The 13,210-nt window shown below is 36.5% G+C and overlaps 3 protein-coding genes and 1 long non-coding RNA gene across 5 annotated transcripts; 3 read left to right on the top strand and 1 right to left on the bottom strand.

The window, feature by feature from the left end:
* Positions 1-381: 381 nt before the first annotated feature.
* LOC113496496 lies at positions 382-1,476 on the top strand. Its single transcript, XR_003400825.1, has 2 exons — positions 382-533; positions 607-1,476. It is a non-coding gene; the product is annotated as an uncharacterized LOC113496496 (long non-coding RNA).
* On the bottom strand, positions 1,468-3,201 carry LOC113496494 (mitochondrial import inner membrane translocase subunit Tim17-B-like). Its single transcript, XM_026875732.1, has 4 exons — positions 3,036-3,201; positions 2,782-2,949; positions 2,528-2,705; positions 1,468-2,446 (listed from the first exon to the last, which is right to left on the bottom strand). The coding sequence occupies exons 2-4, from the start codon at positions 2,923-2,925 to the stop codon at positions 2,268-2,270; spliced, it is 501 nt and encodes a 166-aa protein (XP_026731533.1). The 5' UTR covers positions 2,926-2,949; positions 3,036-3,201; the 3' UTR covers positions 1,468-2,267.
* Positions 3,202-3,297: 96 nt separating this feature from the next.
* LOC113496495 (trafficking protein particle complex subunit 1-like) lies at positions 3,298-4,635 on the top strand. The gene is made up of 2 exons (XM_026875733.1): positions 3,298-3,555; positions 4,178-4,635. Exons 1-2 carry the CDS (start codon positions 3,457-3,459, stop codon positions 4,511-4,513), a joined length of 435 nt encoding a protein of 144 aa, XP_026731534.1. The 5' UTR covers positions 3,298-3,456; the 3' UTR covers positions 4,514-4,635.
* A 1,405-nt stretch (positions 4,636-6,040) lies between these two features.
* On the top strand, positions 6,041-12,848 carry LOC113496340 (spindle pole body component 110). 2 transcript variants are annotated; one of them, XM_026875511.1, is made up of 9 exons: positions 6,041-7,524; positions 7,895-8,128; positions 8,387-8,641; positions 9,097-9,300; positions 9,615-9,841; positions 9,982-10,084; positions 11,584-11,731; positions 12,068-12,192; positions 12,378-12,848. In XM_026875511.1, the coding sequence occupies exons 1-9, from the start codon at positions 6,241-6,243 to the stop codon at positions 12,528-12,530; spliced, it is 2,733 nt and encodes a 910-aa protein (XP_026731312.1). In that variant the 5' UTR covers positions 6,041-6,240; the 3' UTR covers positions 12,531-12,848. The 2 variants fall into 2 exon arrangements, with proteins under 2 accessions (XP_026731312.1, XP_026731313.1); XM_026875512.1 differs by having other exon boundaries at positions 12,068-12,179; positions 12,378-12,460.
* Positions 12,849-13,210: the final 362 nt, after the last annotated feature.

The following is a 13,210-nucleotide window of genomic DNA, read 5'->3' on the forward strand; positions in this document are numbered from 1 at the left end:
ATAAATAATTATAAAACTGACCCACGAAAGTTTTGAATATTTGTACTAATATCGAAAATAATGCATACGATGTTCTTTCTGAAGGGCAATTTTTGAATGCGTTGCTCGCATTGCTTAAATTGTTTTTAAAAGCATTTATATTTTAAGTAGGCATGCACCAATCAATAGATAGTTTAACACTGTTTCAGATATAAATTCAATATAATATCTGTCATTGTAATTTTTCAAAAGTGGCACTTATTTGTGGGTATCGATTGTAATTTATACGCTTTGCAATGATTTTAGCAAATTAAATCAGCAGTTGGTCAAATTCAGTTAATAAATACATTGATATATTCTACAGTGGCAAGCTTACCATCTCTATTTGACATTAGTGACATTAGCTGGTGATTGAAAAGTGACAGTGATAACGAAACGGACGCAATTTTGTTTTGATGTTAAATTCGAAGTTATTTTAACCGAAAATAAATAATAAAGTTGCTTAAATTCATACAAATTGCTTATCGAGATTGATTTTACAAACCTATTACACGGTAAAGGCGTTATTCTTCTCTTTTTTTATAATCATTGTGAAGTATCGCCGTCTAAACTAACTATATTTTTCAGACAATCGAAATGACATCAGAAAAGAACGCGCAAGTTGGCCAAGCACGGGAAGCCTTCCAAACGATGTATCAAATATCGCAGCTCCTTTGCACCGGTCTGGACGCTGAAACTCTGTCTATATGCATTAGATTATGTGAGCTAGGTGTGGACCCTGAGGTCTTAGCCCATGTCATCAAGGAAATCCGGAAAATGGGAGATAACGCTGCACAAAACAGACCCGTTAATTTACAACCATAAAAATAACCTAACAGCTCCTTGATTCAAAATTGTTACAAGCATACTTCCTAATCTGCCCCAATGAAACATGTAATATTTTGGTATGATGCTATTGTAACTAACAGTATTTTTAACATTTACTATTGAAAAAGATTGTAACAATTTTTATGTAAGATATAATTCTCAGACCTTGTTTTCAAATTTCTCATAACTTGCACCATGTTCTTGACTACTATACAAGCCCCAAGATGTTTTAAAATATTAAGTGAAAAATTCTAATATGGAAACAACCCTTATAGTTGTATAGGTATCACCATAGATGACTACCATTTTGTTTATTTATTTGTTGTTCTCTTTTGCATACCAGGTCATTGTTTGTAAATTACTGACACTATTTTAGTGAGTAGTATAAATGAATCTCGATGGTTTACAATTTTTATAAGGACTAAAAAAAGGAAAAGATAGTTCTGTTGGAATGTTGTGTATTGTTTACACACATTCTGTTATTGTAAGTATGAAATGATGCCCCAAGATTATTGAAAAACTAATAAAAAAACAATGTCATTGATAAATGTAAATAATTTACCATTAATGTAGTAGTTAGGATTTATTGCATGAAAACAAACAAAAAAATAAAACAAGTTATCTATAAAAGTCTTTATTTTTAAATAAATTCAATCTTCGAGAAACATTTCAGAGAAAATTGCCTGCAATCATTTGTTTGTAAAACAATTTGGACAGGATCAGTATGGGATAGCTAATTGGAAGATGGCACACATAATCTTCAAAATCAGCAAATAAACTGACACTGTCTCTGATACCCTCAACTATATGGGAACAAATAATCAAGTTGGGGTAACTCTAGCAGGTAATATTCTGTGAAATACCGAATTAATAACGACAAATAATTGCATTGTGCTTTGCATTGAACAAAATTAGTATTGTTGACACAATAACAAAGGGATAGGAAATAAAACCATTTTTGAGTGAAATTATAAACAATCAGTACAGGACTGAAAATATCACAGATGCAAATAATTCACTCAGAGAAAACAAAAATGATTCTAAAGTCTGGTTTATGATACAGTGCCATGCTGGCAAGAGATTTGTTTTTCAATTTAGATTGTACAGCCTACCTTTTGTTTTATTAAAATATGTCAATGTTCAATACTTTAAAAAGTATTGCTATGAAAGAAGTATTTGTGCAATTACAGAGATAATCTGTAAACTGGTTATATCCACATCTAGATACATTGTTTACATGTACAGCAAATTATGAAATAGAAAAATAATAAAATCTATCAACTCAATATTAAAACTAAGCATCATTTTCAGAGCTTTATTCAAAACCATAAGACTTGAATTTTATACTTTATAGGCAAAGGTAACTCTGAAGAGCCAAGCCAGGCTGTACAATCACTAGCAGTATATACTTAACATCTAATCTACTGAAACGTTTGACTCTGCGGTTGTCCTTGGCTCCCTAACACTGAGGGGTCTTCAAATATTGGTTGCTGTGGTTTGAACTGCTCAGCTGTAATCCTAGAAAACATTATACCTATGCCTTCTATTAGTGCAAGAAGAATGCCACCTACTAGGGCACTGCCAGCCATTGCAGGTACACCTGGAAAGTTTTACATTCAATATTAGATATTTCTTGAATACAAATAGTATGAATTATTTTATATTCATGATAGATGTTTACCATTTCTAGCTGCAAGTATGCCACCAGTGAGTGCTCCACTCATTATAGAGTTCCATGGATCCTCTTTCTGTCTCAAGTATACTAGTGAGCAATCAATAGTAGAGAACATGCCTCCCCAAACAGCGAAGTTACCCCCCACTACAGGAGAACGCTCCTTCATAGCTGCCAGACTGCCATACTGTAAACATTTAATACATTTACAATAAGCAAACAAAAATTTTAGCAACTTCATTCATAACGACACAAATACTTACCATTTTTCTACTGAACCCCACAGGCGCATTCCTGAATCCCTTTATCGAATGAAATATTCCGCCTCCGATAGCTCCCATAATAAAAGCACCACCAGAGTCGTCGAGGATACGCCATGGGCATGGTTCTCTCGTGTATTCATCCATGCTTTATGTTTTATTGATTTTGTTCTGCAATAATAGGTACCTATTAGGTAAGAATTTTAACCTCTAAACTTACACGAATTGGCATGAGTTCCATATATCACTATACGCACTGAACACTGGGGAGATTTGATGTGGTATGTAAATACACCGAAATCACAAATTTTGTTTTAAAATTATCACGATTTTTGCACCATGATTCTCACGTTCTATCATGAAGAATGATTTTTTTAAAAGGACATTCAGATATTTCGTTATCTGAGTTCACTTTTAGACAAGCAAGAAGGACAGATAAAAAATATTCGAAAATCGACTAAAAGACGCCAACTTACAAGTACTGGCAATGTCACAAAAAAAAAGACATATACTTCCAGTTGTCCGCTTGTCACTTCAACTGGGAACGTCAAGTTATGATCAATGTTTTGGTTGATCGTAATTTGTTGTCATTTTTCGCAGTTTACAGAATCAAGAATACGATAATTTGGACTACGCCTCTAACCATTCGAGAAATTTGTGTTTCCGTGATATAAAGCAATGACTATACACAATCTATATATTTTTGACCGCTATGGCACATTGCTTTATTACGGAGAATGGAATAGATCAAAACAATCTGGAATGTCGAGGGAGGAGGTTTGTTAATTCATTTTCATTCGTTCTATGCTGTTTAACGCTATCTTATGCTGAGTCTATTCTCATTGATTAGCAATGATTAGCACATCCAAGACATAAGGTTTATTAACAGCAGCAAAAACCTCTTATCAAAAAGTTCGAAGCCCATTAGGAATTTTAAGTAGCAGTGAATAAATTGAATATGTTCTTAATATTTTTGAGTGAGTAGAGAGTAATAAGTAATGTTTAATGTTTTCTCTGAGTAAACTATAAGTTTACAGTATAGAACAAATTTTAACACTCTTCTTTGAGAAAAGCTATAAAGTTGAGGTCAATTTCTAATTAACTTCATAAGTTGGATTATAGCAGGTATATATTGTACACACAAACATTAAACATTGCTAATAAACTCACTCAGTTATTAAGAACATATTAAATTTATTCTCAGCCCTGAAATTGACAATGCTTTTTGTATAAACTTCATAGATTGCTCAGCGAACAAATACTCTTCTATTATGTATAATAATATTGTTGTACAGAAGAAAACAATATTATTTCAATATGCATTATGTTAGGGCTTCATTTTATTGTTATTTTGTACACCACTGCTAACCATAAATTTGTAATTTGGTTTTTTTTTCAGGAGGGAAAACTAATGTATGGAATGCTGTTTTCAATCAAGTCATTTGTAGCTAAAATATCTCCATTGGATCCGAAAGATGGCTTTATGAACTATAAGACATCTAAGTACACCCTTCACTGCCTGGAGACACCATCAGGCTTGAAATTTGTCATGAATACTGATAACCAAGCCCAAGGTGTAAGGGAATTATTAAAGAAGATTTATGGAGAAATATATGTCAAGTATGCTGTAAGGAATCCCCTGTGTGGCATTGGAGAGCCCATCACTAGTGAACTATTTAAAAACAAACTTGATGCCTTTGTAAAACAAACACCTATACATGTTAGAGCCTCTTGATAAATTGTTATTGTTCTCTAAATTGTAATTAAGTTTATTGTATCTATGTTATAAGCTTCATTGTTGGTAACCAAGTCATTTAGTACATTTATGTTTAAGAAATATATTTAAATTATGATGTATTTTTAAATATTTTTTCTTCCCCTGTGCATTCCCAGTTTACTGGGAATAAATAAATAAATAAATCCTGGGACAACTCACACACGGTTATCTGATCCCAAGCTAAGCAGAGCTTGTGTTATGGTAACCGGACAACTGATAAACTTACTTATATATTTCTAAATACATACATATTATAGATAAATTACACCCAGACACCAGAACAAATGATCATGCTCATCACACATCATTTGTCCTGGGCGGGAATCGAACCCACGACCTCCGGTATAGCAGTCAGGGTCACTAACCACTAGACCAACAGGCCCGTCATAATGTAATGTCCAGCATCTGAATGAATAGACACTTGCTAAACCAGGTATAGGGTTCCTCACCCAAAAACGGAACCCTGTCACCAAGGGTCTTCTATTCTGTATGTCAGTCTCCAGGCTTTGTCTGTAGCTAAACAGTAAAATTTTCACATATGAGATGATGCTGCTGCCATTGGTGGGCGGGGAATTTAAGGGCCACATCCATTATTCTTCATCCAACCGATTTATATGGAAATCAGTAGAAATCGGTCAGTGTCCAAGTCCGACTCGCACTGGAATTGAACTGTTTTTTTACAGTAATTTTTAAATAAACTGCGATACTCCATTGTAGTATTGTCTAAAACCTCTAAACCTATAGCCAGTCAAAGCTGAGGTATAACCGTAAATAGTTAGGATATTTTAACTAACTAACTTTCTCGGCTCAGCGACCCGAAGTGAGTCATGCCCATTCTGTGCGGTCCTGCGCTGTATCCTGCCAATTGTTGGCATGGATTTCACGTAGGTCCGCTTCCACCACATCCCGCAAGCGGTACCTGGGGCGACCAACAGATCTGCGTCCTGTTGGTTGACCCAGATACGCTCTTTTAGCTGCTCGATCCTACCCCTTGCGTTCTACGTGTCCGAGCCATCGTAATCGTTAGGATATTTTGCCTGTCTCAAATGATTCTAAAATTAGAGTTTTAAAACAAATCCTCGTTTATTTAGTTCGGAACCACCAAGAAATGGTCCAGCGTCAAACATTAATACCATGTCTCCCGGTCGCACGGTAATATTAACCAGAATGTACTCTGCTAACTTAAATTATAACTTCTCAAACAAAGTCTCTGTTTGGCCTCTTTATATGCCTGTGGTTTGGCTTCAGCTTTTTTTTTGTGCTTAGCGTGTACATGTAACACTGCTCAAAATTATGAAGGCAGGTAGAACTGTGGAAAAAAATTACTTATCATTACAAGAATACAATTCTTCTTGTAATGATAAGTAATTTTTTTATCTTTTACTTACTACTACTTTATATATCGTTCTAAGAGCTGCGAGTTGAATTAATACAAATAAATAAATAATTATTTTAAATTTAGTAATCTGTGGATTTTTGACGTTAACCGGTTGACGCTTGACAACTAACGTCTAACAGAATCTGGATTTGGATTTGCAAACAAAACAAACGGAAACGGTTGTTTCGTTCGTAACATATAGATTTAGCTATTTTGTTTAAACTATTTAGCCACGATAATATAGGTTGAGCAGTAATTCATATAATGGCTCCAGATTCTTTAAAAGTGAAACTCATTTGTTGTTGTGATGAGTGAGACCGACGACACAGATGTTCTCTTGCTGATTCCACCTAATTTTTTCCTAGTGCAAAGCTCCGGCTCAGACGATTCTCTGCTGGAGTCTTCTAGGACTGTTGTTCATAAGCCCGCATCGTGTACAGCACAAGTTCTCGGTAAATTAGTTGGGCAAGTACACACCTTAGAAACTAGGTTAGAAAGTTTGGAACTAAACAGTGATGTTTCCAGCTACGGTACTATAAGAAGGCCTAAGACTTGGGATACGACTGATAGCATCGACAGCCGAAGCTTAGACAGAAAGAGCTTTACATTCCCACGAAGGCGTAAGAGAAAGTCAAGGAAACAACGTAGTCGTGATGGTGATTTGTCTTTGACAAGCTTAGACTCGATCAGCACTCGCGGGAAACACATCCCTCCTCTAAAACTCCATGAATTGGAGCAGTATTGCCCAAAGCCTGCCCACATCTTAAATGATATTCAAAGTATGGATGGAGATATAAGCAGTATTGTGTCAACTCCCAGTAAAAAGAATGACAAGTTACTTTTACATGAAATAGATGAATTTCTTACAAAAGTTGAAAACTACGAGAGTCCAGACACTAAGTACAAAGATCAAGAAGCAGCAGTTAGTCCAGAGAATGTAATAAAGGCCACCGGGGATTACATATCTCATAAATTGGACTCAAAGAACAATGGAGATGAAGTTAGGCTGCCTAGTGGGCGCATTGTGTCTAGTAATATATTAGATAAATATATTTACTTAGTCAAAAGCAACAGTGCTTCATCAAGAGAAGAGAAGCCTTCATCTTCTAACTACAAAAGTAACAATGAGGAATCCACTGCTAGCCAGTTCGAAAGTACTTCTAAAGCTACTGAAACTTCTAAGCAGGATACAAGGTCCCCTAGTATTAGAAAACTTAATTTCTCTGAGAAGGATGTCCAACCAACATCTACCCCGAAAAGACCACAGACCAGTTACTTGGATACCTTCAGGCCGTCTTCAAACAAGATTTATGACAGGGCATCAAAAGTGTTAGAGCAGTACAAGTCTCAGAGCTACAGCAGGAATAACCAAGGCTCCATGACTGATAGTTACTTGTCACCTAAAAAGGATGAATTCAAAATGCCACAAATGAGGCCATTCTACCCTGACAGCAAGGATGGCAAGCAAAACAAATACTTGGAGACCATAGACACGGACCTGCTTAGTTTGAGTGAGCTTTGGGGGGAGAAAGGAGACAGAGGGGAGAAGTATGACAGTGTTAAGCTGGAGGAAGAAAGACTCAAACGAGAGGTAAGATATAAACATGTACAATGAAGGTTATGAAAAGTAACTTACATAATTATTTAGCTATTTATTTCTCTCAGGCTCAAACAAAGTATTTTTTTATGAAATCAATGCTTGCTAACAGAATTATAAATTCTTTTAACGCAAATGTTTTACTTCTGTTGCTTATTTTAGAGTTTATTTAAACTAAGTAACAAAATCAAACTATTATTTTTATAATACGGGTAGTGTTCTCTTTACATTTTAGAAAGTACTACACTTTATTGATCATACTCATTTATCACTTGCTTCATATTCACCATAATTTCTAATGACTGCCTACTAAAGCTCATTCACCTATCTCAATATTTCAATTACATATTATCTTCTTCCTCAGCACTGTGAATCCATGATACAACAACTACAAAAGAAAATTCTGGAGCAACAAGAGAAGCTAGCAGTAGCAGTTAAAGTGGACCGTGCGAAAGACGCGGCTATTGCTAAGCTAAGAGAAGCGTGGCTGAAACTCACTGGCAACTTAGACAAGGCAGAAGAGAGACATAGAGCAGCATTGGATAAGATGGTCAGAGAGGTGGAGAACTTTCGAGTGGTAGCTGATGATGCTCAAAAGGTAAAGAGTTTTGTGTAGCTGTTTTTAAAGAAAATAAGTATGAAATAATCCTTTTTACAAGGAGTTAGCTTTGTAGGTATAGCTATGAGTCAATGATTTTTTTTCAAGCACAAAAACATAAAAATGTTTTCCATCATAATTAAGTTTCCCTATGATATTTCAGATGGATATGACAATATATATGGATATGATAATTAATTATTAACTGAATGTTTATAATATTAACCCTATGAGTAAACTTACTTCCGAATATTGCAGAAAACCAGTCACTTTGAAGCAGAACTGTATAAGGCGTTAGACTTAGCTCACGACTACCAAGAGAAGTGCAAGCAGATGGCAACAGAGAAGAAAGAAGTGGAAGAGAAGTTGGAGAAGGAAGTAGCGAGCAGAGATGACGTCATTAAGAGCAAAGAGAGAGACTTGGAAGTGTTGAAGGAGAATTACGAGACTATCATGAGACTTAACAAGCAGTCTGCTGATTGTGTTAAAAATATTGAACATGCTTTGGAAAAGGTATGATTATACTTTAAGGCTTTGTCTTATACTGTAATATTTGTCTTATTTCTTTTTATATAGTGCCCTGTTTTGCTAGGCAGTGGCTGACACCAAATATTATCATGATTCTCTAGCTTATGAATTATGATACTTGGTATCATCATGGAAAGCAGTACTTGAATGGTAGAAGTTGAAACTCGGTGAGCTACTGGGTCTGAGCCTTGTAGGTGGGAGATGGGTTGCTTGGTGATACATATATTATGTTGATGAGCTTCTGCTTTAGGGAGATTGGCAGCCTATATGAACGAAAATTTTAAAGACGTAGGCTTCTAAGTTTTCCATAATTCTTTATAATAGTATCTTCTTCTAAAGTGTGTTGTCTATATGGGTGTAAAAGAATTACCGTAAAGTCTAGTAGTATGTATGTCAGTCAAAAAAGATCAAAACAAATCATCAATTCTTTAATTGTACAGGAAAAAATAGATCATGAGGAGACAAAACGGAAAGCAAGTGAGTTGGATCGTAAGATACTGTCGCTGGATGACGAGCTGACATTAATGTCTGAGGAGCGAGACCAGTTGAAAGTGAAGGTCAATGAAGAGAGGTCGAGATGCAACATCCTCGAGAGACAGTTGGGTGATAAGGAAAACCACACTACTGATCTGATGAAGAAATGCGTGAGTATAGATTTTGTATGGTTATTTGTTATCAAAACTATATCGCAATTGTTCGTCATATATTATGAATTGCTGCTCGGATAGTAGAATGGATGTCGTCATCACGCCAAACCCACTGAGCGCGACGTGTCGCGCGTTCGCACCCCGCGTAGGACAAGCATTGGTGTCAGTCACGAATGCTTTCTCTGAGTGTCAAAAAAATGTTAAAGCTGTTGTGTGTACTTTTAGTCTCAGCAAACTTAAGCCGAATCAAAACTCTCATTATTTTTCCAATTTGTTTTTATTAACATAACCTCTTTTGTTAAAATTGTCAGGACAACTTGGAAAGCGAAGTGCGAACCCTGCGCAAACAACTAGACCTGCAGAAGACAGAACTAAAGTCTCACTATCAGAAGCAACTAGAGGACGCGGTGCTGGGGAAGCTGCAGGAGTTCCAGCAGCAGCTGGACCTGGCCGAGCGGGAGATGGAGGCCGACGCCAGCAGCAAGGAGACTGCTCTAGTTGATACTTACAACAAACAGATCGCTAGGATTGAAGAACAGTGAGTTTACTTGTATATTTAATTTGTTTAATGTTTTTTGTTGTTACGTGATGCCTTTCTAGTAAAGTAATGGTTCAACAGGTTCAAAAATATAATAAGTGGTATCTGAATGTGATACATAAACGTTATTTTGCTTTTAGGCACAAACTAGAAATAAATGTTTTGGAAGAAAAACAGAGGGAAGAAATTAAATTGTACAGACTACAGTTGGCTCAGGCTAGCGAAAAAATTGGATTGCTTGAAGTAAGTGTTGTTGAAAGTTTTACGTAAACCATTCCTGTAACATTACTCAGAGAATAGTAACAGCGCTGTCTTGTAATTGTTGCTAACCTTAATATGATTCTCCTCTCCCAAATAAACAATTAGTCTGTTTATAACTTCAGACTTTTTACGAATTAGGTAATAATCCACAGCTTGTATAGACCTATAAGGATCTTATACAGTTCAGCATAGCTTACGAAACACGGATTACAGGGGGTATTTGGTAGTTACGTACAGTAAAGGACTGAAACAAACGGAAATCCATTGAGGATGCCTTTATCGAAGGACAAGGTATGAGGAGAGAATCTCTCCTCATACCTGGGGTGGGGGTGACGTTTGAAGGGTAAAAAACGGATTTTCTCGATTTCTAAAAGTCGTATCGAAAAAAGTCAAATGGCAAAGTTGTAGGTAATAAAAAGATCTAAAACTTTTGTGTTTACATTTTTTTCACATAACCTCAAAATTTATGTAAAAATCCAAAGAACCAAGATTTTGGTTTTTTATTTTTATCTTTTACAAAAAAATATTTTTGTAACTAAATTTGGTGAAAACTTACTTTTTTGTGTCCCAAATACGCTGTAATTTATTTGATTATTCACCTTATTTTGAATTAATATAAAAAACACCCTAATTTTCAATCGAAAATTCACCCGTCAAATCTTCTCAGAAAATGCAAAAAATGAAAAAAACTTGAATTCGATTTTTTTTTATTTATTATAAATAATTTCATCTAAAAAATGTGATCTCATTTTGTGTTCAATAGACCAATAATCGAGGAAGGTTTTAGGCTATATAAAATCACGCTGCAACTAATAGGAGCGAAGATACAATGGAAAATGTGGCAAAAACGGGGAAAAATATTAATCTTCGAGGGCTTTCGTCCAAAAATTCCTAACTTATATCTTCATCGCGGGCAACAGCTAGTTACCTATATGAAGTTTCGCGCGTAGGTAGTTTGTCCGAGAGGCGCGAGTCGCGGCGCGACACGTCGGCGATAGAAGAAAATCAGCTGTAGTCTTAGTAAAGCAATGAGGGGCCGCTAGGGTGCAAGTATGCAGCTCAAGTTTAGTGGGTAATTCAGGGTAACACGAATAAAAGCCTTTCGTGAAGGTAACCACTTCAAAGGCTTAAGTTATTGAAGGGGTTAACCCCTTCACGTGGTTACCATAATGAAGGTGTTAACCATTTCGCTGGGTTTCGAGGATGTAACTCGAACAAAAGGTAACACTGCGATATGAGTTACCCCGTGTACGGGTTACTCTGTCAAACGGCTAAACTCTAAAGTGGGGTTGTCCAGTCCCTGGGAGAGATTAGCCAAATGTTGAGAATATGGGATAGTTTAATTTTTATTTTTCTGACTATTGATAATGTTCAGTTAAACAAGTAAAAACTCTAACAGCAATAAAGGCTTATGTTTACTAGTAAATTACATAATTGTAAAATAACATAATTACAAAATTACATAATTGTGTGTTTACCAGAGCAAGGTAGACGCTTACCGCCGCCGCCGCGGTCAGATCGCGTCGCAGCTGCACAGCGTGATGGAGTCGCAGTGGCGCCAGGCGCTGCTCATCCTCACCAACGGGAACTCCGGCGTGTCCGCGCTAGACCTCAGCCGCGCCGATAGCGGTACGATACTAAGATTCTTTTACTTATATTTTTTGTAAAAAACTGAAGATCAAAAAACACCCTTTTGTCTAAAAAAAATATCTAGGCTGAAGATATTGAGGCAAGAAATCGGTCATAGTGCTTACTCAACATGCTAATAGATTTTTATTATATTACTTCGAAAACACACACTAGCAGCTAAAAAGTTGTTGCGTGTGTGTCAAATACTTTGAAGATAGTATTTTCGAAGCAGTTCAGTGTTGGTGTCATAAAAACTTATTCTGGCAGACTGCTCCTGGCTTGTAATGTTCTAACAAGAAGGATAAAATTATTACATTAATCCTAAAACCTCTCTAGCTCCCCCGTTGGCCCCGCCGCTGGGCGCACTGCCCGCGCGCGACCTGCTCCGCGGCGACGAGCGACGCGACCGACTCAACCTGGACGGACTCACAGACAACGAACTGCAACAGTACGTTAAACTGGTAATTGTTTATTATTTATTTTTGTTTGTTTTTTATTTGAAGGTATAGTAACCAATATTAGTGCAATAAATAATTATTACATTAAAGAAACAATCCTTATCTTTTTACACTTATGAGCTTTTTTTAGAAAGTTTACTTCTATACAACGAAATACATGAAACAGTAAATGAAAATATAATCCGCAGCTTCTAACCAAGCCCCCGAACTTTGACGGCAGCGGCGACAACGCGACGGAGCCCAGTCGCGACCTCAACGAGGAGCCCACCAGCGACCGCCCCGAGCGCGGCGACAAGCGCGCCAAGCGGGGCCTGCACAACAAGCCGCCCTGGAAGGCATAGGCAACGACATATACACTTAAATGTTCTGATAATTGGATTATAGGAATATAAGCCCTATTTATAACGAGCAAGGGCTTACAGTGATATACTCCAAGACAACCCCACAGCGATTTATGGCCTTGAGCGAGCCTGAATACGTATGACTTGTTCACAAAAATTAAAATAGACTGCACGGATAGCCGAGTGGTTGAGGTCACCACGCCAAAACCACTGTACGCGTCATGTCGCAGGATCGATCCCTGAGTAGGACAAGTATTTGTGTGATCCACGAATGCTTGTTCTGAGTCTGGGTGTCTTTGTGCAGGTGATTTGTTTGTTTGTGAAACCCCCTGCGATACAAGGATTAAATTCCTTAGTGCTGGAGTCGTTTTTTTTAATAAAAATAATAAATAAAACTCCACAGCGATTGATGGCCTTGACCGAGCATAAATATGCATGGCCCGTTAAATCTAATTTAACAGATCCTTGGTCTGAAGTATCGGTTTCTTTCTGATAAGTTATACCGTACATATAAAAGCACCAGAGAATGTGTTGAGATAAATTATCTTTGAAGAGAATAGATTATGTTTTTCACATAATGCAGTAGTACTTAATAAATTTTGAACACACAGTTAACTTCCTTTAAATAAAAAATATGGCACAAATATTTTATAGTACAAATATGTTGAAAAGAAATATAG

Source organism: Trichoplusia ni, chromosome 8 (genome assembly GCF_003590095.1).
Source record: "Trichoplusia ni isolate ovarian cell line Hi5 chromosome 8, tn1, whole genome shotgun sequence".
Taxonomy (NCBI): domain Eukaryota; kingdom Metazoa; phylum Arthropoda; class Insecta; order Lepidoptera; family Noctuidae; genus Trichoplusia; species Trichoplusia ni.

Excerpts from the sequence above, each read along its gene's own strand:
- LOC113496494 (XM_026875732.1), bottom strand. The coding sequence starts at position 2,925 with ATGGATGAATACACGAGAGAACCATGCCCATGGCGTATCCTCGACGAC. Across the intron at positions 2,706-2,781 it reads TGGGGTTCAGTAGAAAAATG|TATGGCAGTCTGGCAGCTAT; the intron begins GTAAGTATTTGT and ends AAATGTTTACAG. Across the intron at positions 2,447-2,527 it reads CATACTTGCAGCTAGAAATG|GTGTACCTGCAATGGCTGGC; the intron begins GTAAACATCTAT and ends AAAACTTTCCAG.
- LOC113496495 (XM_026875733.1), top strand. The coding sequence starts at position 3,457 with ATGACTATACACAATCTATATATTTTTGACCGCTATGGCACATTGCTT. Across the intron at positions 3,556-4,177 it reads CTGGAATGTCGAGGGAGGAG|GAGGGAAAACTAATGTATGG; the intron begins GTTTGTTAATTC and ends TTTTTTTTTCAG.
- LOC113496340 (XM_026875511.1), top strand. The coding sequence starts at position 6,241 with ATGAGTGAGACCGACGACACAGATGTTCTCTTGCTGATTCCACCTAAT. Across the intron at positions 8,129-8,386 it reads TAGCTGATGATGCTCAAAAG|AAAACCAGTCACTTTGAAGC; the intron begins GTAAAGAGTTTT and ends CGAATATTGCAG. Across the intron at positions 9,842-9,981 it reads ATCGCTAGGATTGAAGAACA|GCACAAACTAGAAATAAATG; the intron begins GTGAGTTTACTT and ends TTTTGCTTTTAG.